The following is a 22,399-nucleotide window of genomic DNA, read 5'->3' as shown; positions in this document are numbered from 1 at the left end:
AAATCAACCAGTAGAAGTTGAAATGCAAACTTCACAGAGGTCAGCCAGAAAGTAGCCTTTAATCTACTTCTTCCACATCAGTGTCTGGCTTAGGCATCAATGCCACATCGGAAGCCTGTACTGGACAATGTGAAATTTGCCTTTGGCCCTCTGCTGCAGATGGTGGGAGCTGACCATTAGGCTCACAAACAGGTAGCACAAGTGGACATTGGTCACTTGCTATAGGCTGTAAGGGCTGACTGTTAGCCTCTTGGGTTGGTTGTGCGGGTGGACCATCAACATTTGCTGCAATTTGTGGAGGCTGGCTTGGAGCCTTTCCAATTGGTGGGAGGGATTGACTGTCTGCATCTCCTGGTGCTTGGAAGGGGTGACTGTCAGTCCTTGCCATAGGCTTTAAGGACTGACTTTGGGAAACTGCCCTTGGTAAGAGAGACTGATTGTCAGTCTTTGGTGGAAGTGTGGCCTCCTCACATTCCTCAGACTTAGATGGAGGATTTGGTTGGGCTAGGGAACTCCCTGGGCTGCAAGCTTGAGGGCTACATAACGTCAGCTCTGTGTTTTCACAGGATTGTTCATGAGGAACATCCACTTGATGGGTTATCATGAAAGCTGTTGCCAGATTCCTCAAGGCATTCTCATCAGTACTGGCTGCCTGTCCATCAACTGTTCCATCAACTAGGGCATTTGTGTCAGACTCTTCTTCTGAGGTGTTCTCATTTTCTTCTTTTTCAGGGATTTTGGCCTCTTTAATTTTTTTGTATAGCTCATTCCTCTCCTCGTGCAGAGCTCTACAGAGGTTTTCTAGCCTTCCAATTTTCATCACAAAGCACTCGTATTCTTTAGTCCTCACTGCTTTCTGTGATTTTTAGAAAGGAGAAGAAAAATGACAACAATAGGACAGAAAGAAAAATTGAGAATTATCTCTTGAAACAAACAAAATCTTTCCTTGAAAGATCATTCAAAGAATGTAAATTGAGGTGGCTGGACTTGAAATCTAGGCAAGATTACTTTTTCTTTTGCAACACACATACAGCTCTGCTGGAACCCCAATCACTCTGCTGCTTTAAATTTTTTTTTTTTTTTTTTTTTTTTAGGAAAGAAAGGGATGAGGCAACTTCATGCTTCTCATTTAAAGATTCTGAAATCTTGAAGCAGCAGGGGGTTGCTGTTTTGAAGAATTGGGTTGGAAGGGGAAAGCAAGGGCTCTGATTGAGGCTATGGGAGGAATTTCCTTACCCTCAACAACTCTGTTGTTTGGTAGTGAATAAGGTGATATAAGGCCCCATAATTGCTGTAGTTTTTGGTGCAATAATAATAATAATAATAGCAGCTAGTAATTAATAATTGCTATTTTTATATACCTTTTTGAAGTTTGCAAAGTGCTTTACATTATATGGTCTTATTTGATCCTTACAACAATCCTATGACTTAGCTGTTATTATTATTATCCCCATTTTGCAGATGAGGAAACTGAGACTAAAAGAAGGTAAGTGACTTGCCAAGGGTTCCATGCCTAGTTTTGAGGTAGGATTTGAAATTGTCTTCATGTCTCCAAGTCCAATGCTTCATCCACTTGTGATCCACTATATAATATGGACAAATGCAGTTTTGTTCTTAGACAGAACTATTACACATCACCTCTCCTTCCTCTCCTTAGCAACATGGTATATAATTGGAGGAGGAAAGGTAAAGAGAGGACAAGGGATGGGGAGAGGTATACAAGATGCTCTCCTGGAAGGGCCAGCCATGCACATCTTGTGTTCAAGCAGGTACCTCCTATCAAGCACAGAGTAGTAAGTTAAAATTATGGTATTCCCCTGGGAGAGGCTTTTGAATTAAGAAAAAGTATGTGAATTAGGGTCATAAACCTACTTACAATCTCTGGTCTAATTCTAGATCATTTTTGTGCTTATTATCAGTTGACTATATTTTAACACGGCAAGTCCCTGAAGAGCCTGGCTATTTTTCAAAGGCAATAATTTTTGCCATGATGTTGCAGGCCTTGCCTTAGCATGGCTGTTTTGGCTGAAACCTAGAAAAACTGTGACAGATTTTTCTTACCTCTTCAATCATGTCCAGGAGTGCTTTGTTACAGTTTTCGAATCTCGATTTCCATGTGGCTGTATCCTTTTCCAGCTTTTTCATTTTCTTCGTTGTCTGTAATAATGATGATGATAGCTAGCATTTATATAGTGCTTTACAGTTTGCAAAGCATTGTTCAAATATTAACTTAATTTATCCTTACAACAACCTTGGGATTCAGTTGCTATTTTCATCTGCATTGTAGAAGTGAGGAACCTGAGGCAGAAGTTAAGTGATTTGCCCAGGAGTCACATAGCTAAAAACATCTGAAGTATAATCTGAACTTAAGTCTTCCTGACTCCAGGTCCCACATTCTATTTATTTGTGACACCTAGCTGCCTCTATTAAAATCATAAGAGGAGTATAAGAAATTGATACACCTAAGACTAGTAGCCATCTTCTCCTTCCCCACCTCTAAAAAAGAGACACTTTTACTACCAATTACTAAGACAAATGAATTTTCCATAGCAAAGAATAAAGATTTAGGAATGTCAGAATGCTAGACTTAGAAGAGACTTTAAACATTGTCAAGTCCAATCCCCATTTTATATATGGAGAAACAAACCTATAGAGATTAAGTAAATTGCCTGGGTTACAGAAGTAGTAAATAGAAGAGCCCAGATTGTTGTTCAGTTGTTTCAGTCATGTCCAGCTCTTTGTGACCACATTTGGTGTTTTCTTGGCAAAGATAATGGAGTGGTTTTGCCATTTCTTTCTCTAGCTCGTTTTACAGATGAGGAAACTGAGACAAACAGGACTAAATTACTCGCCCGGGGTCACAAAGCTAGTAAGTATCTGAGACCAGATTTGAACTAAGGAAATGAGTCTCCTTGACTTTAGATCTGGCAGCCCATCCACTGTGCCCCCTAGCTGCCCTTCAGATTCCAACACAAGTCTTCAGATCTGAGCCTCTATGCCTTCTTCACACTTTAGTTCGCAATGTATAACTCTAGACCTGCTTATTCTTTCTTCTAGTGTAGAATAGCACAACTTTAAGCTTGCATTAGTTTTTTTTTTGTTTGCCATATCACTTTGTTGACTTCTTATGAACTTGCAGTCCACTGAACCCCTTAAATCTTTTCCCAGACTAACTGTTATCATCTAGCAATAGATCCCTTCTCTTGTGGGAGAGGACCTCTGTGTGAGGTTGACTTTTTGAATCCAAGTATAAATTTATCTCTGTTAAATTTCATCTTATTAGGTACTGTTCTTCTCATTCTTTCCTTCACAGGTTCAGAGGATTCATACTGAGGCTTGTACTACTTTTGCATTTATAAAAATATCTACCACTGTATCGAGCAATATTTCAGAGACAGGCAAAGGATTTTGAGCTCTATGTCCTTAGACCATTCAGTCCAGCCCCTTCATTTAAGAGGTAAGAACACTGCAACCCAGTGAGGGGAAGTGAATAAAAATTCATTTAGAAGTCACATATAATTGAAATATACTCGACACATCTAGGTCATTTTTCTCTGACTTCCATGAGTGAACTCTGGCTACTCTGTGCTTCGATTAAACTTTTGCTTATATAAGTTTACCACTAGGAGAAGTCATTATTGACAATAACTATAAACAAAAATCCAACCCTTAATAAAGTAGTCCTCTCTATATGGTGAGCTCATTTCTTCAATTTAAGACCAGGGCTTCTTGCTCATACTTAGAAGAGAAAATAATTTCTGGAATCTCATTAACAATAAGGATGGATTAACCATGGTCATGAGCAATATTTTCATTTTAAATCACTTTAGCTACTCTCTCATGTCTCTTTTTGTCTGAACTTTCTAAGTTTGTTTCTTGATGGTGAAAAATGAAGTCATCTCAAGTCCCTGACCTTTTTTTTTTTTTGCTAATTCTCTCTCTTTTTTTTTTGGTTATTTTAGTTTTTAATAGATCAATCACTCTGGAAAGGGAGAACTAATTCTTAATTTGAAATTGGCTTTGGTAAAGCTTCTTAATATTTGCTGCCTAGAACATTCTGCTGATAATTCAAATTTCGAGTTTGCTTTTGTGTGATTCCTTTGGTGATAAACAGGAGAGAACTCAGAAAACTGCACCACTTCACTATAACTCATAAGCCACAAACCTTATGATGCCCACTTCCATAAGCAAACTTCAGGTCTTTGTCAAGGTAAGGTGGCATATTTATTTTAGGTCTTCTGGTGTAGTAGGAGCTATGAGCAGAGAAGGCCTGGTCTGAACCACCCTTACCCTCCCTTCCACCATGACCTTAGGCCTGAGGTTGGGAGTTATGGAGGCCTGCCTAGCTTTGTGCAATTCAGGGTACAGACGCAGTCAAGGCCTAGTAGGAGTCCAAGACTGTGGATGTAGCCATTATGCATTTCTTGACCATTTAACATATATAAAACTGTGCTACCACTGTTAAAATTAGGTTCCTATTCTTTTAAAAATGCATCACTAATGAAGTTTTTAAGCATTGTGCCCCGACTCCATTTTCACCATAAGCTCTGCAGGGTTTTGTTTTTTTTTTGAGGCAATCGGGATTAAGTGACTTGCCCAGGGTCACACAACTAGTGAGCATCATATGTCTGAGGCTAGATTTGAACTCAGGTCCTCCTGACTGCAGGGCCGGTACTCTATCCACTGCACCACCTAACCGCCCCGGCTCTGTGGTTTTTATTGTGCCATTGTGCTTAGCACCATGCTTTTTGGGAGCACATGTGCCATGTTATGGCAGAATTACTTGTGTGTATACATATGTGCTATATATATCATATTGTATATTTGTACTTTATATATTTCATGTTATATTTGTGCTACATATCTCGTACTATATATATGCATATATGTGTATGTAATGCATATATGCATATATGTGTATATAAAATGCATATGTGTATATAAAATGCATATATGTGTATATAAAATATGCATATATGTGTATATAAATGCATATATGTGTATATAAAAATCATATGCAAATGAAAGAGGAAAAGACCATTGAATTGCAGTTGAAATCTCAGCTTTGCTATTTACTATCTATGCGACCTTGGGCAAATCAGCTAACTTCTTTTGGTTTCCTTTCTCCCATCTGTGAAATGAAGGAATTGATCTAGATGGCATTAAGGTCCATTCCAGTTCTAGATCTATGATCCTATAATATGTATGAGAAGTAGAGTGCATAGTGGATAGAAGACCAACCCTGGGATAAGGAAGATTTGGGTTTAAGCTCTTTCCATAGGCAAGTCAACTTCTCAGTGCCTCAGGTGATTGTATCAACAGAGGTAATTTCTGTATCAGGCATTTCCTACACTGATAAAATCATAGGTCTAGACTGCCCACAAAAATATGTGTATATCTATGCATATTACATATATACATATTTCTCTTGCTGACTTACGAAATCTGTTCTTATATGCTTCTTATATTTATGAGTTGGCATATGCTATTTACCAAGCATAGTGCTGATACTGACTATACTATGAAGGGAATGAATGGAAAGGGGACTTTACTCCTTGTAAAAGTATAGCAATATAACTATTTTTCTTTGTCAGAAGAGAAGGTTTGATGTCAGGGGTATATATCAGGAAATAACTGTTAAAATTATTTTTAAAAGTTGATAAAACTTAGTTGTTTTTTTTTGGTTTTTTTTTTTTTTTGGCTAGGCAATGGGTTAAATGACTTGCCCAGGGTCACACAGCTAGTAAGTGTGAAGTGTCTGAGGCCAGATTTGAACTCCGGTCCTCCTGACTTCAGGGTCAGTGCTCTATCCACTATGCCACCTAGCTGCCCTGATAAAACTTAATTAAAAGAAAAATGAAATACATATGCATAAGCATTTCTGAGAGGAATGCATCTACAAATAGGGACTAGTTTTTTGTTGAAGAAGTAAGGGAAATAGCATGATGAACTAGGCAGAAGGATCTAGTGACTAGACTGAGAGGTAGGAGATCTGGATTATAGTCTAAATTCATTAGCTGTGACCTTGGGCACATCACTCCATCACTTTGGATGTCAGTTTCCCCATCTACGAAGTGGTAGGGTTGGGCTAAATGATTTCCAAGATTTGTTTCCACTCTAAAATTCCACAGTTCTAAAATGGAGAATTAAAGCAATTATCTACATTTTTAAAAAATTAAAGTGTAATTAAATTCTAAGGGATAGTTTGTAGCTTAGGAGAATAGCTCCTTTTAATTTCAGTGCTTATGAAGTTACTACAGATTACAGGGTTGCCTTTTCTTTAACTCTCAGCAAACAGTAAAGAGAAAGTTTACCTTTCTCTTCTACTCCCTCCCCATACCAAGAAGACAAGTGAGAAGGAATCATTTTCTTTTTCTTTGGACAGTTGCTGAGAGTATTTTACCACAAACTTACCAATAAAAAATACAGCCACAATCTCTTCCAAATCTATAAACATTTCATGATTCTGTGAGAGGCACTGTAGTGCCATAGCCACAGATGAATGAGCCCAAAGGAGAATTGGTTGTCAAAATGTAAAATACCAGTACAGTCGGGATGATAAGTGGTACTCACTTTATCCATTTCCTGCTTGAAAGTGGCAAATACCTCATTGCTTTTTGTCAGCGTATTCTGGAACTCTTCAAACCTCTCAGAGTAGAGAGTAAGCTGTAGGCACAGGAAAGAGGGGATCTATTATAGGAGTTACATTCAGAGTGATTTAAGATCAAAACACTATGCTGTGGCTTATTATTTGGGAAGAAAAATTATTATGGCTACATACAATGTGATTCTAGAAGTATTTGTAGCTCTGATAACCCTTGTAGATTCAGCCTAGGTCAGTGTTCAATGAAATCTAGTTCAACTCATTTATTGAGTGCTTACTGCATGCATGACACTGTGCTGGGGCTATGCAGGATTCTCCATTATAATCTCCCTGGTAGATATATCTCTGAGCCAGACTCTGAGATTAGCTGTGTTTCAAGGCACTCTTTCATTTAGAAGTAACTATAACTGAATCTATTTCATTTAAAAGGATTTCTTTTAATATTCTTTTTTTTTTAATGAGTAAAAGCTTAAAAGCATTCAAAGAATATAACAAAACAATTCTGTATTTAGGATCTGTGTCCAAAGACCTACGGCATTCACCTTAGAAACAAGTCCAGTGACCATCAACAGAAGTGACTGCTGTGGGGTGTATGGTATTCTCCTGCTTTGTAACTAACTCCATAGCTAAGTTCCCTGACTGAGGTGGGAATCATGGTCCATAGAAGGTCTGATTTTATAGGGTGTATAAGTTACACTTTTTCAATCATTGATTTTCTGAATCTTCCTTCCCCTTTTATAGTATTGAGTAGGCGTATTATTTGGTTGATAATGTTGGCATTCCAAATCTGTGAATGTTCCTCCCTGTTGAATTGCTGATTGTGACCTTAAGAAAACTGTATCTTTAAGTAGCAATTGTGTTGCACTGATCTTTTTTAGGCCATTGATTCTGTCCTTTCATCTTGAATGATTGAAAAATGAAGGTCTAGGAAAATAACACAGCCATGCTTTGGGTTTAATACAGGCTTGAGAAATGAACACCAGCTCAGGGGATGTCTAAGCTCCATTCTAGTGCTAATAGTCCAGGATTCTGACAATCCCTAAGTCTGTTGGAAGCTCTTAAAAAATTGCTTTTAAATGGAATCAGGAATTTCCAGTGCTATACAAAATAAACTTAAAAAAAAAAACCTCTCCTATTTAACTTTGTTGTGTGATTAAAACAAACAAATAAACATTCTGGTAGCATAATATTTGCCATTTTAAAAAGAGAATCCTTTTAAACTTCTGTTGAATTTAGGGATTTGAGAAGCTCTTTTCTGTCTTTTTGGTGGACTATGTAATGGCTAATTTCTTGATGTTTAAGTTCGGGGATATGGAAAGCCAGAAGAGGAGGAAGGCTGAAATTAAATAGAAGTGGCTGCGTAAGAGGCTTCTGGAAACGCCCTTACCTTATGGGGAAGTAGGTTCTGGGGAGCAGCAGGGAAAGCATGAAGTGAAACAAGATGGACTATGACAAGATTTTAGAACAAGTCTATTTTGGGGTGTGTGTGTGTGTGTGTATTAAATAATGGAGTAGAGAATAAATCATACTAGAAGGGGAAAATTCATGATTGCTTTCCTCTCCCCAAAAGAACATTAGCCATGAAAAGATTTATTCAACCCTTCATAAATAAGTAGTCCTTGACTATATGCAAATGGATTTATGTACTTCTTGCATTATCTCTGCTAAATTTGGAGGCCTTCTGACTTTCTCACTTTCCCTAAGCATCCCATAATAATTGGGACATTTCTGCTTGAAACACTAGGGAGGCCACAACCTTGCCTTGAAGGATTCCAGGGGAAAGTCTCTTCCACTTGAATGTGTCATTGCTTCTTCTCTCATGGAAGAACTGCTAATACTTCTCTGGTTTCATCATTCACTCTCTTCTGCCACTGTTCATTCTGGGCCATATCCACCATTCTAGGAACTTGCTGGCTCCCAGTCTCTGACTATTGAAAACTTCTTCCTTCAGTGTCCAACAAAGGTACCACCTACTCCACTAACTTTCCTGTTCCCATCTCACTCTACACCCCCCCCAGATGAAAGCAATCTTTGCTTCCTCAAATTTTTCTAGAATATTTTGTATCAATCTCTTCTTAGCCTTTATATATTCTACCTTGCAAATAATTTATGTATTATATTGTATTGTATTGTATATAGTTGTTGCCAAAATGGATAAAGCCTGTTAGGCCTGGAATCATTGAGGTCTGAGTTCATATATGACCTCAGACTCTTACTAGCTCTGTGACCCTGGGCAAATCACTTAACTTCTGATTATATCAGTTTCTTCAACTGAAAAAAGAAAGATATAGCACCTCAAAGGGTGGTGAAAATCCAATGAGACAGTGTTTGTAAAATGCACTTAGCATAGTGCCCAGTATGTAGTAGGTGGTATATAAATGCTTATTCCTTTCTCCCCCTTGTAATCCTTCATAGCCCCTCCCCATTAGATTACAAGCTCCTTAAGGTTAGGGACTGTTGTTTTTGCTTTTGCTTTTCATCTTTATATCTCAAGTGCCTACCACAGAGTCTTGCACAAATTAAGATCACAGAGTCATAGATTTAGAGCTGGAAGAGACCTTAGAAGCCATTGAGTACAGTTCCTCCTATCCTCATTTTATAGATGAGGAAATCAGGCCCAGATGGGTTAAAATATTTATAGATCATAAGACCATAAATGTAGAGCTGGAAAGACCTTACAAGTCATTGAGACCAATGCCTTCATTTTTTCTCATGTGAGGAAACTGAGGCACAGAGTGACTTGCCCAAGGACATAAGATAAGTGAGTAGCAAAATTGGGATTCAAACTCAGGTACTAAGATTCCAATTCCAATGTACCTAATGCATTTTTGACTAATTGAATCAAAATGAAGATGCAAACAAGAGTGACAGTGAGATGGGATAATAAAGGCCACTACCACATCTTATCAGTTTTAAACCTCCTATCTCCAGTTTGGAGTAAGGAATAGAGCAGTTGAACATGTAGGCAATGAAAAAGCTGTCCAGCTTCCTAGATTTTCATCATATCTTCACATTGGGGCACCATTGCTTGGTCTGAAGCAGATTTTTGGTCTTGGGTGAATTTGCAGACTGTGAGATGGATGCATTCTTATTCCAGTCTAAGTATTAAGATGTAGATTAAGCCAAGTTAAGATTAAGCCAAACAGAAACTAATTCTAGATTATCCAATGTTTCAAATTCATCATTGACTTTGCTCCCTTTCAATAGGACAACTACTTGAGAATTGACTAAACTCTTATTTTTTCCTTCTCTTTAAAAAAATGTAGTATAGTTTAACAGATAAGAGTATCGAGCTCAGGGTTAAAAGCACCCAAATTCAAGTCTGCCTCTGGCACTTACTAGCTGTGTGATGTTGGGCAAGTTACTTAAGTTTTCTGAGCCTCAGAACTCTCAAAGACACGTACTGTATTATATGTAGGATCTTCTAGGTAGAGAAAATTCCTGCACCAACACAATAATAGATCCTTGCTTGATATACTGACATGTTTAAAATAAAGGAAATAAAACATGTGTGGAAGAGATTTTGGATATTTATGTTTGTAAATGGCAAATCTAAACTTAGACTGTGTTTTATTCTTACCTTCAAAGATTAATGAAGGAGGGGAGAGAGAGAGGAAGATGTGAGCTCAGGAGTGTTTGGATACCGATTTATCCTGACTGACACTTGTGGTTCCATAAATTATAAGGAGAAGGGCATATAGAATGAGTCATGTAGGTTGGTAGAATTGTCCTGCTTAAAGATAGGTCTTCCTTTGCTATGTTTCTACAATTGTGAATTTATTCTTCTTTTCCCCTTATTCCTGCCCAATATAAAGACTTTAGCATTCTAAATATTGGATCTTAGGACCATGACTTGGAAACAGATAAAGAAAGGCACACATTATGCATTTGATTCTTTGTACTTCACCTGGGCCTGCAGGACTGTCTCTTGTTCTTTCAGCATCTTAGTCTGAAGCTTCCACTCAGCTGCTTGGTTCAGTAACTGTGTGAAAAGAGTATCCAAAAGACGAGAACATATTACATTAAAAAAATCTTTTGAATGACTTTATTATTGTAGTTAATATATAAAGCTTAGTACTTTTCTTGCCTATTAGCTCTCTTTGAAAGCTTCAGACTTTTAAAAGAATATAAAATATATAAAATAATAATTTATAAAAGCTGGAATGTATATTGTGGTTTGGATGATGACTTGATTAGATTTCATGGAAGAAAAAAATAGAAATACAACTTTATGATTATGAAATATCAGTAGAATGTAAGTTTCTTGAGGGCAGACTATTTAAAAATTTTCATATTTGTATCCTAAATGCCTAACATGGTGCCTGGCACATAGCAAGTGTTAAATAAGTGCTTTAATTGAATTAAATCCCCATGTAGTTCAGCCGCAATGAGTCTCCTTCTTAATATTCTTAATTGATGACTCTCCATCCTCTGCTTGAAGACTCCTAATACTACTGAGAAGACTCAATATTTGAGTCCCATTCTCTAAACAAATAGTAGACAATGGAGTTTCCCAGTGAAGAATACCTGTCCCTTGCCCTACTCTAATAGTGACAAGTTGCATGGTGGCTTTGCTCTCATGATTTCTGGGTTTTATTGGGGGGAAAAACCTAAGGCAAGAAGTAGGAAAGGTGTCAAAGGCAAGGGGAGAATGTATTGTGTATGATGTTTCCCTCTACCACCCTCAAATTAATATAGAAAGTATGCCAGTTGGGGTCAGTAGCTACATTTGGAAAGGGCTGCAGAGAAAGAATGAGGTATATTACTGTGATCTACAAAGCCAGCGGAAGAGAAGTTAAGTAACTTGTTACTTTCTTTCTGATGCTAGTCTAATTTACCTAGAAGATCTTCCCGTTAATATTCCTCTGTGTTGTTGAGCTATCAGATGGCCTAGAATACTTGAGTTAACTTTGCCTTATGTAGTAATTTTAGTTGATAATAGAGAGGCAGTTGTGCCAGTAACAGTGGGTCTGTTTTCTTGATCCTTTGACAATTACACGAGAAACATTGACATCTGTAAGAATGGCATTGACAGGTGTGAATGTACTGTTCAATCCACTGTGCAGACCAAAAGCAGGAGTTGAGATACCCCTGTGTCTCAAAAAGAGTTAGAAGGGCAGGTTATTTCCTACTAGTTATTGCTTTTATGCATCTGGCCCCCTAGATTATTGGGTTATCCTCCTAGGCAAATGTTATCTTCCTAGGCTAAGCCTATGGGACTGCCAGTTTCCTTAGTAATACATAGGCCACCCAAATTCTTTCTTTTATTTCTTTACTCATTGCTTTCCCCCACATTGACATAATCCTTACCCTCTGTCTCTACCAATCCTAATTCTAAACATCTCTTTTCAAGCTTAACTCAAGCCTAACCTTTACCAATGCTTCCCTGGCTAAATTAACCTACACTGATTCTTCCCTTCTCTAAATTCCTACAGCATTTTTTTGGGGGGGGGTATCAAACCATCTAGCATTTGAGGATATAAATGTCTTATATGCTCCCAAGTTATTTCATGTATATGGATGATTAAGCTTCTGGAGCCAGATTGTAAATTTCTAAAAGCCAGAGACTATGTCCCCTCTTTCTTTTGACTTCTTCATAGTAACCACACAGTGATGGACATATTAGGTTCCTAATAAATGACTTGACTTGACTTCTTAGTTCAACAAATTGTTAATAGGTACCTATTATGTGCAAAGGATATGGGAACTTTTGGAGCTGGGGATACAAAGATTAAAGACAACATAGTCCCTACCTCTCAGGAGCCTATAATATGATAGAATATGAAAAAGTTAAAGGATGGTCTTCTCTCTCTCTCTCTCTCTCTCTCTCTCTCTCTCTCTCTCTCTCTCTTTCTCTCTCCATCTATGTCCTAATATACTATATATAGATATAGTGTATGAGGATGCTAGCACTTTCCCTAGAGCACAGTCGGACTGTTTATTTCTAAAAATCAGCTGAATTTAAATGAAAGATAAAAACCAATATTAGTTCCAGAGGACAAATCAAGAAAGGTACCTTTTTCCTCTTGGTAAAGACTATAGATATTAAATGTTGCATATCAGAAATGTCTCAGTAGAAGGCAACTATTAGGCAAGTTAATTTAACTTAAATGTTTCTCTTTGTTGCACAGGAGAGCTCAGTAGCGTTTATCAGGTAATACCACCAGGAAAAGACTGGTATAAAAAACAAAGGACATCGATTAAAATTTAGGGGGAAAAGTGGTATAGATTATAGATACTCCCTGGACTCCTGATTATCTACCAAGGTGTTTCTTAAGATAAAATTTGGACTTTTCTACAGTTGGGGGTGGGTAAGGTGAGGAAGCCATTGTTTCCATTTGCATGTAATAATGGAACCCTGCCCCTCTGTGACTATTCATGAACACGAGGGGTTTAGGAGTTTCTCTGTGATGTGGGATTAAAGTATAGCAGGCAGATGTTTAAATTGATAAGTACATATTCCTTTTCTCGCTGGTGTCGCTCCTCTGCTTCCTTCATCATTTCTTGGGCTTGTTCAAGCTTCGCATCCACTAGCTTCTGTTGGAGTTCCCGGTGCTTGAATATTTTATCCAGATGCTGGAGAAGAACAAAGCATGCATGTGAAAGAAAGAAAAAAAAAGGATTTATTTATGACAGCTTGAGAATTGTCAGACAATATTCCTATCAACATAACATCAATTTGCCTTCCCTCTGAGGTTCCATGACAAAAAAGGAACCCATGTCAAAAGAGCAGAACTTAAGAGATCAAGAAAAGTGTATATAGCTCCCTCTTCTGGAGAAGGAAAGGAAACGTCATCCATGGTAGCAAAAATTCCCTGTGTTGGGCATCATGTCTTCATGTGGTTAAAATCATAGATCTAAAACGGGAAGGAACCACAGAGGCCATCTAATCCAACCCCTCATTTTACGTATGAGTAAACTGAAGCTCTAGAAAGTGAAGTGAATTGCTGTAGGTCAGAAGGATTGTAAGTATTGGGGGTAGGATTTGAATCCAGGTCTTCTAACTCCAGAATTAGTGCTATTTCTACTATATCTAGTGACTTCTCACTGTACCCTGTTGGCTTGAAACTTTTAAGTTCCATTGTAGGTAAAATCTCCTCAATTTGCTTCCCAGGTTTGCCTAACAATGCATTGTGGCTCCTTTATAATATTCCCTGCATTTTAAATAATAATTTATATAATGTCTGCATTTTAAAATAGCAGGCCTATTAAGTAGAGGTATCTGATAGCTTTGGAGGAGCTCAAAGTGGGAATCCACTTTTTCTTTTCCATTATTTTTCCTAATGTTGTTAAATAATCTACTGTATTAAAGAGGGCAGGTATCCAAGAAGCAAAGAATTGTTACAACTGGAAAAGATCTTTGAGATCATCTACTACAATCCCCTTTTCATAGCTGAGGAAATTGTGGCCTTTATTAAACGACTTTCCCCAGATCATGCAGCTAGTTAGGAACAGACATATACCTGATCTGACCCAGAGAAGAAGCCAGAATTCTACAAGGTGATCGGTGAAGATTTACAATGATGCTTTTTCAAAGTTGTAATACTTATTTTCATTTAGTATACTGACTATGACTGACAAATGTTTACAATTAAGCACTAGAATACCTGCATTATAGGATTAATAGTATTACTTTTAGTCTCACCATCAAGATGGGTTGTAATGGTGACTTTTTTAATAGAATCACCAAATTTCAAAATCAAAAAGGAGCTCAGAGGCCATGCAATCCAACCCATAGTTGAAAAAGAATTCCTTCTCTAACACCTCTGACAATAATTAATAGTTATTGCTAGCATTTATGTAACGCCAATATGCTAAGTGTTTTACAAATATTATCTCGCTTGATCTTCACAACAACCCTGGAACTAGGTAGGTACTATTTTCTTTATTTTGCAGTTGAGAAAATGGAGGCAAAAAGTGGTTCAGTGACTTGCCCAAGGTTACATAGCTAGTAAGTGTTACAGGCTGGATTTGACTCAGGTCTTCTTGACTCCATGATCAGTGCTCTATCTGTTGTACCACCTAGCTACTTCATAACCATTGGTCTTCCAATCTTTGCCTAAAGAATTCCAATGATTTAGAACCTGCCAAGTCTTTAGGCTGGCTTCAAGGAATGTATATAAATCACTGAAGAGCTGTATGTGGTCTTGTCATCTCTAGATGGCCAACCCTAGTACTAGACTAAACTGCATCCTAATGACCTGACACTGAATAAGTAAGGGCTAAGGAATAGGGTGAAAATTCAGAGACAAATGTTGTTCTACCATCATCACGTTCAGAGGTTGGTCTAATTTTAACTCAGCCCTGGGAGCAGTGTATGGTTCTGCAGTGGAGAGTGCCTCAGAGAGATAGAAGTGGCCCTAGGTCATAGCTAGTTTAGAATATTTCTGAGGAATGGACTTTAAATCCTACCTCTGTCACATTAACTGTTTGACCTCAAATAAGACATTTTGGAACCTCATCTGTAAAATGAGGTTAGACTAAAAATTCTTTTCAGTTTTAGCTTTTTGATCCTATATAATTATCCTTCCTTTCACTTATCATTTTTCCATGTATCAGTCTATACAGATATTCCTGGAGCTGGATTGAAATTTGTGGACTAGAAAGTAGAATGACAAAATTGTTACATTTATTTTACCATGTGACTGCTTTCTCTTACAAGCATTATTACAAAACTCAGCTCTCCACATGTTTCTATTGAGAGATGACAATATTCTAATTACCATTCTTGTGTCTCAGAATGCTATAAAGCTCCTTTAGTAAAATCCACAACAATACTGAAAAGATTGACTTAACCATTTATACTTCAAAAACAAAATGGATGAAAAATGCATAATGCTTAAATTATGATACAGTTACATGTAGAATTTGTCTGTCTGTCTATCTCTCTATCATTTATTTCTTGGATAGATAGAGAAGCTGAACTTAAAGGAAGTCTTAGGGTTAGATTCTATTTGGAAAATGCCATTACTTTCAATGATTCTAAACTATTTGCCATTGCTTTTCTTAATGCTGCTATTCTTCTGATAGAGAGGTAGCATAGTGTAGTGGATAGATGTCCTGCCTTGGAGTAAGAGATATCTAGGTTTAAGACCTGCCTTGGGCACACATTGACTGTGTGACCCATAGACATGTACTTCAATTTTAAGTGCTCCATGCAACTCTCCAAGACAAGTTATCTATTAGCAGAGAGAATTTCTGCTCGAGGTGTTTCCTTCACTGATGAAGTTCAGATACAGATCAAAACACAAATAAAGAAAGTCTCCCCTCCTCCCCTCCCCCACCTATCTTCTAGGGATACCATATGTCTATGAGTCATGGAATATCATAATTTAAAAAGACAAAATTACAAAAAGTAAAGGCAATGAAAAGATACAGGGCAGGCATAAGCTGGCTGCGATGCATCACCACTAATAACCTGCATTGAAAAATTGATACAAAAAACATTATTGAGGAACCATATGACCAGAAAAAGAATTGGGTCACTTTTGCAATGAGAATGAAACATTGTGGAAGGATAGTCTGAATGGTATGGATTGATGCCTTGATGACACTTAAAAAAACAGAAGGTAGCTTTCATTCCATTAGGGAGGTCTTCTGTGCCAGGATTTATGGAAAAACATAAGATATGAATTATACTGGATGACATGGGCTGCAATCTACATCAGTGAAAGGAGCACCCACACTGGAATTATACATCTACTCAAGAAAAAAGAGGAGGTTGCTAAAATCACCCCCGCCCTTTTTCCCAGCAATATTGGTCTACCTTCCAAAGGGAAAGCTGTGGCTTGGATCATATAACTTCACTTTTTATTTCTTTCTAGCTACTGTAAGGATATAATTCAGATGAACTTCTTAAACCCTTTCAAATTAGTGATTTAGTAATGTTATCTGTGATATTCTTGGTTTGTAAAGAAAGCTGCTCCTAAATATTATTCCATTAAAAAGTGGATCAAAACCTTATTTCCCCAATTTCTTTAGCTAATAATAGCTAGCATTTACAGAGACCTTTAAGGTTTGCAAAGCACTTTATTTATGTTATCTCATTTGATCCTCACAACAACTTTGTGGAGGTGGGCGCTATTATTATCCCCATTTTACAGATGAGGAAACTGAGGCCATAGAGGTTAAGTGCCTTGCCCAGGGTCACACAGTACACATCTGAGGTAGGATTTGAACTCAGGTCTTCTTAGACTCCAAGTCCAGCATTCTATCTACCATGCCATCTATCTACCCCAATGGCTCAGTGCCCTATTTCTGTGTGGCTTGATACAGTTCTCACCTCTTCTCTGAGTTCGTACTGATCAATGATGCTTTTCAATTTCTCTGCTAGCTCTGTGTTTTCTTGGCATAGTGTCATGTTTCTTTCACTCTGTTGCTCAATCTGAGCCTGGATGTCACTCAGTGTACCCTGAAAATGGCTTGTGATCTCTTTCCTTTTCTCATCTTCCTCACGTGCCCTCTGGAGAGTTTCCTCCTGTTGAAAAGAAGAACGGTATTTGAGTTTAAGAGTTTCAGTAACTCCCCTCCTCCCAGATTTACAAAATCTTTTCAGGCCAAAGATCAGTAACAAGGCGAAGAGAAAGAATAATTAAACATGTGTATGAGGTTTTGAGTTCTTTTCTAAATCGTATTGCTTAACCATGAAGTAAATATATAAGGGCTATACAGGCCAACACACATATCAATGATGGGTGAATAGTTCTTGGAAACAGATGCTGTGAACACCTTGTATCTAATAGTTACTTATGAATAGGCCTATCTGAAAGACAACTAGGCTCTGGGTGAGTGTTTGAGTGAGCTGCAGTAATTTCTACCAAGCCCACAATACCCAGTTCTGATCTGACTGTGTTTAGCTGAAAACAAAGGTCACTTTTTTGCCAGGGGTTAAAAGTGATGGTTCAAATCATCCAGTCCTGTGGCTTGCTGTAAGGAGGAAAATTGGCCTTGTGCCACTATATAGCCACCAAGAAACATCAACTCCCTAAAAATATTATTGAAATGTCATAAGTACACCCTGGTAAAATACATTCTCCTCTTTATTGAGAAAAAGGTTCTCTAAAAGATCAATAACAAGGTGAACTAAAATAGTTACTGAGCAGTTACACTAGTCTTGGCAAACCTGCTGGATAGTGAACTTTTGTTGGAAAGAACAGTCATGTGTCACACAAGGTAATTGACATGTTCACTGGAAAATTCTGATTCTGGGCGCAATGATAAGTTTCAAAACCTTCTAAAACTCTAAAAGAAACATCTAATTTTCCCTTCTTTCACTTTGTTAACATGGTAGAGTTGGAAATTAACTTTCATAATGACATTTCTTTTCCCTTTTCCCTTCTAAATCAAAACTCTCCATTCACTCAGACCCACTGACAATATACCAAAATTTCCCACACATCTATATTGGGTGCTGTTTGCTTTGTGAGTCTTATTCTCATTCTTCTAGAGTAAAAGGGTTTAATATTTCCATATAAAAATAAAGATAGAGACACTTACACAGCTGGCAAATCACATCTAGACACTGAAGGGTTCCTTTATAGTCTTTTTGATTAATTTATAATATACAAGGACATTTTATGCATTCATCAGTGGAAAGTAAAAACTGTATAGTATAGAACTTTCTAACAAAAATGTCTAACAAGTTCAAATTAAGTCCTGAAGAACTTTTTTTTTTTTGCAGGGTGTGTGTGTGTGTGTGTGTGTGTGTGGGTGGGTGGGTGTGTAGATGGCATGGGGAGGGCAGGAGAATTCTGTAAACAACAGTAGTTATGCCTTATCTTTACTATGGATAAGAGTCATATAGGATGGGCAGGCATGAATAGGTTGAAATTAGCATTGTTGGAGGGAACTCTCAAATTGATGAAGTCACAGTTTGAGAAATTGAGTATTTTATAGTTCACATTATATTTACAGTTTAAAAAGTACTTTCTTCACAACAGCCCTGTGAGGTACATAGTGCAAGTACTATTATCCTATGGTTTCTCATCTGAGCTTACCACCCACATCTCCAACCCATTGCATGGCATTTCGTTTTATTTCATAAGCATTGATTAAGCTCTTACTATGTGTAAGGTAAGTACTAAGTGTACTATGTGTCTTAGGAAATTATTTTGGCAGCAATGTGGAAAGTGATTAGAGAGGGAAAGAGACTGGCAACAGGGAGACCAATGAGAAGGTTCTTATGCTCATTCATGTGAGAGTAATAAGAATTTAAACTAAGTGGTGGCTATGTGAGTTGAGAAGGAAAGAGGATAGATTAGAGAGATGCTGGGGGAAGAGAACTGATGAGTCTTAGTAACTGATTGGATGGGAATGAGGTGAGGGGGAGAGAAGGGTCTAGGATGACTCTGAGGCTTTGAACTTGGATCATTGAAAAATTGCCCTTAATGGAAATGGGGAAGTGTGGTGAAAGCGCATAGGTTTTTTGGAAGGAAAACAATGAATTCAATTTTGGATGTGTTAAATTTGAGGTGCCAATGGGATATCACACTGCCAACTGCCTGGTCATATCACTTCTCTGCTTAAAAATCTTTAATGGCTCCCTATTGCCCACAAAATAAAGTTCTAACTTTTTTGTTTGACCTTCAAGGCCCTCTACAACCAGGCATGTCAATTAACAAGAATTTACCTTTCTAGCCTTATCTTGAATTTCTCCTCCCTATATACTCAATGCTCCAGCTTAACTGGACTTCTTATCTCCAAAAGATACTTTGGTTTTCCTGCCTCTACAGAATTGCTCACACTACTTCCTATGCCTATGGTTTCCTCCTACTCCCTCTACTTTTGAATTCCTACTCATGCTTAAAAGTCCAACTCATAGGCCATCTTCCATGTAAAGCCTTCCTTTGTACTCCTTGTGGAAAGCACAGATCCTGTTCTGTGTCTTCCTAATACTCTTTTAATATATTAAAATGTTCTTTAGTAATATGTATATAGCATCTAATGTGTTACTAGATGTAAGGAAAAGGGAACATGTCTTATCTAAACTTGGAATCTCCACAATGCCTAGCCTAGCCCTCTGCATATAGTATTTAATAAATATCTGTTGAACGAATTGCATCCCCATTTACAAATAAGGAAATTGAAACTCAGAGAAGTTGTGATTTGAGTAATGTCATGTAACTGGTATGTAATTTTTAGATAAATCCAGTGGTTTTTAAAATATAGCATTTTTTCATTTTAAGTCAAAATTTATGATTTCATTTTGAATATTAATACACCAGAAAAAAACAGTTCTTTTCTGTCATAAAATGTGCACTTGACAATAATAACAATCCTAACATTACTCTGGCTTGTTCTATTAGGCTTACATGGATGACTGAGCATAGATTACAGACTTTCTAAAAGTCTGTGTCTTCCAGTTGTTTTCAAGAAAGCAGCTGGAAGCATCCTGTGATAGCCTGGCCTATATGAAGCAGAAAGAGCCTAAGAAAGAGTAGGACCTCTTGCTAAGGCCCCTCAGCTTTTCATTAGGGTTACCCCACTTTTTATCTACCACGGAAAGACCAAAGTGATACAAAGAAGTGGGAAAACAGTTTATTACAGGTATCAGCCTGCTAGTGAGGATACACTCCTTAGCCCTAACCAGCTTAGCCTGCTATCATAAAAAATAGAGCATTTTGCAAAAGATTCTTTATCAATAAGCATAGTAATTCTTCTATCTCTCTGAAATTTTTTTTTAATGTCTTCTATCATCCTCATATGACTTATCATTCATGAAAGTCACTAAGGAAGGATATTCTAGTGGAGCTATGTCCAAGGATCAGAGTAGCTGGTTTGATGAGACTTATCACCAAGCTGGTCACAGGATGATGAATTTTCTAGTCACAGCAATTCTCAAGGCTGTATGCTTAGGTGGAGAGGGGCACCATCTACACTGGTAGAAGGAGGATGAGATTTGACACTGACAAAACTATAGATCTCCTAAGTGTGCAAAAGTAATATGAACTATAATTTAAGAATTTAAAAATATGTATATATGTATGTGTATCTATAAAATAAATGTATGTATGTATTGTTGAGTGATGTATATGCTTGGTCCTATTTATAAGGTATTATAGAGGGTTAGGAGAGACTATACTGGCTGGCCCTGAGGAATCAATTTTACAAAAGAAGTAGGAATATGCCAATCTTTGTGATGTATATGTGATTTTTAAGACCTCATTATTTTAAAACAATTGTTAATATTAACTCTGTATAGGTTAATGCAGAACTGAATAGGAATGGGTACAGGGGAAATTCTGATCAACTTAGAATCAGGACTAACTACGTTGGCAATGCACAGTGGCAAGGGAATCAAGGGAATCAAAGACCTGGGTTCAAATCCCCAAATTCTTGACACAAGTTACTTAACATCCCTGGACCTCAGTATCCTTTAATGTAAAATGAAGGGCTTGAATTGGGTTGCCTTTGAGGTCCCTTCTAACTCTAACTTATGATTCCATGATCATAAGATACTGTTATCATAGCATGTTACTCAGTCAACAGGCATTTATGAAGCACCTACTATGTGCCAGGCACTATGCTAAGCAGTGAGAATACAAAGAAAGATGAAAGAATTTTAGAGATCATTTAGTCTAACCCCTTTATTTTATTGATGATGAAATGGAGGCCAAAAAGGGTTTACGTGATTTCCTCAAGGTCATACAACTACTTACTATCCAAGCTGGGGCTAAAACTGTACATATCTCCTGACTTCTGATCCAATGGGGTTTTCATTACTCCATATTCTCTCTCTGAGAGGGCTGTAAAAACCACACATAAGAGTCTTTTATTGCTTTGCTAGCCAACAGTAGAAAGGGAAAGGGAAATCTTCATAGCGTGAAACAAACTCAGATTCACAGGATGTTAGAGATGGAAGAGACCTTAACAATTTCTTTTAAATATGAGAAAGCAGAGGCCCAGAAAGCTTAATTGACTGGTTCATGGACACACAAACTGGGGAGAAGCCAGCACTAGAATCCATGGCTCATGACTCCTCTTTTGTCCATTTTATGACACAGTGCTTAATCTTGAACCACAATGTGACAATGCTGGAATTTTGTGAAAGATACTTTGCCAACAGCTAAAGAAAAACTAGTAAAACTTAACTCTTGACTGCACTGACTTGGAGATTGCCATTATTTCAGTAGTAGTTGAGCTGAAGTATTTTGTTATTATCATTAAGTAAAGTCTTCATAGAACATGCAGATTAAAAAATGTAAACAAAATTGCAAGAGAAAATATCTGAAATGCTTATAGAACAAACTTTCTCTAGCACCTTCAAGTATTTTAGATCAAGTGTTCTTAACTTTTTTTTTTTTTTTTTTTTTTTTTTGCGCCATGGACTCCTGAGTAGGCTGGTGAAGTCTATGGACTCCTCAGAATCATGGTTTTAAATAATTGGAGAAAATGTTAAGTTTCAGTGAAAGGTCAATAAAAATAAAGATTTAAAAATAAGGACCTTCCACCATGCAGGGGCTTGTGGACCCCAGGTTAAGAATCTTTGCTTCAGATTCACCAGTTTAAATTAATGAGGTGGTGGTGAGGGGTATACTAGATGATTTTTAAATTTCCTTGGAGCTCTAGAACTCTATGACCTATAATTATAAAATAGTTAGTTTTTTCAGCAAAGCAGATATCCTGGAAGTGCCTCAACTCTTTACTAATCTGAGCTGCAGTTTTATTCCTTACAAGTATATTGTGATATTTCTTGAAAACTGTCCCATATCAAAACTGGAAAAGAGTATGGCAGAAACTAGGCATAGATCAAAATCTCACACCATATACCAAAATAAAGTCAAAATGGGTTCATGA

The 22,399-nt window shown here is 37.4% G+C and overlaps 1 protein-coding gene across 1 annotated transcript in view; it reads right to left on the bottom strand.

Moving 5' to 3' along the window:
• TXLNB (taxilin beta) overlaps positions 1-22,399 on the bottom strand; it is a 69,903-nt gene continuing 47,504 nt past the window's right edge. The window contains exons 5-10 of the mRNA XM_027850720.1: positions 16,887-17,081; positions 13,061-13,180; positions 10,512-10,586; positions 6,574-6,666; positions 2,062-2,157; positions 1-856 (exon numbers count right to left, since the gene is read on the bottom strand). Coding sequence (XP_027706521.1) covers positions 59-856; positions 2,062-2,157; positions 6,574-6,666; positions 10,512-10,586; positions 13,061-13,180; positions 16,887-17,081 — 1,377 coding nt within the window. The 3' untranslated portion in view covers positions 1-58. The remainder of the gene's footprint in view (positions 857-2,061; positions 2,158-6,573; positions 6,667-10,511; positions 10,587-13,060; positions 13,181-16,886; positions 17,082-22,399) is intronic.

Source organism: Vombatus ursinus, unplaced genomic scaffold (genome assembly GCF_900497805.2).
Source record: "Vombatus ursinus unplaced genomic scaffold, bare-nosed wombat genome assembly UNPS02009132.1, whole genome shotgun sequence".
NCBI lineage: Eukaryota > Metazoa > Chordata > Mammalia > Diprotodontia > Vombatidae > Vombatus > Vombatus ursinus.
The sequence above is the reverse complement of the archived record's forward strand: the minus strand, read 5'-3'. Positions and strand labels throughout refer to the sequence as shown.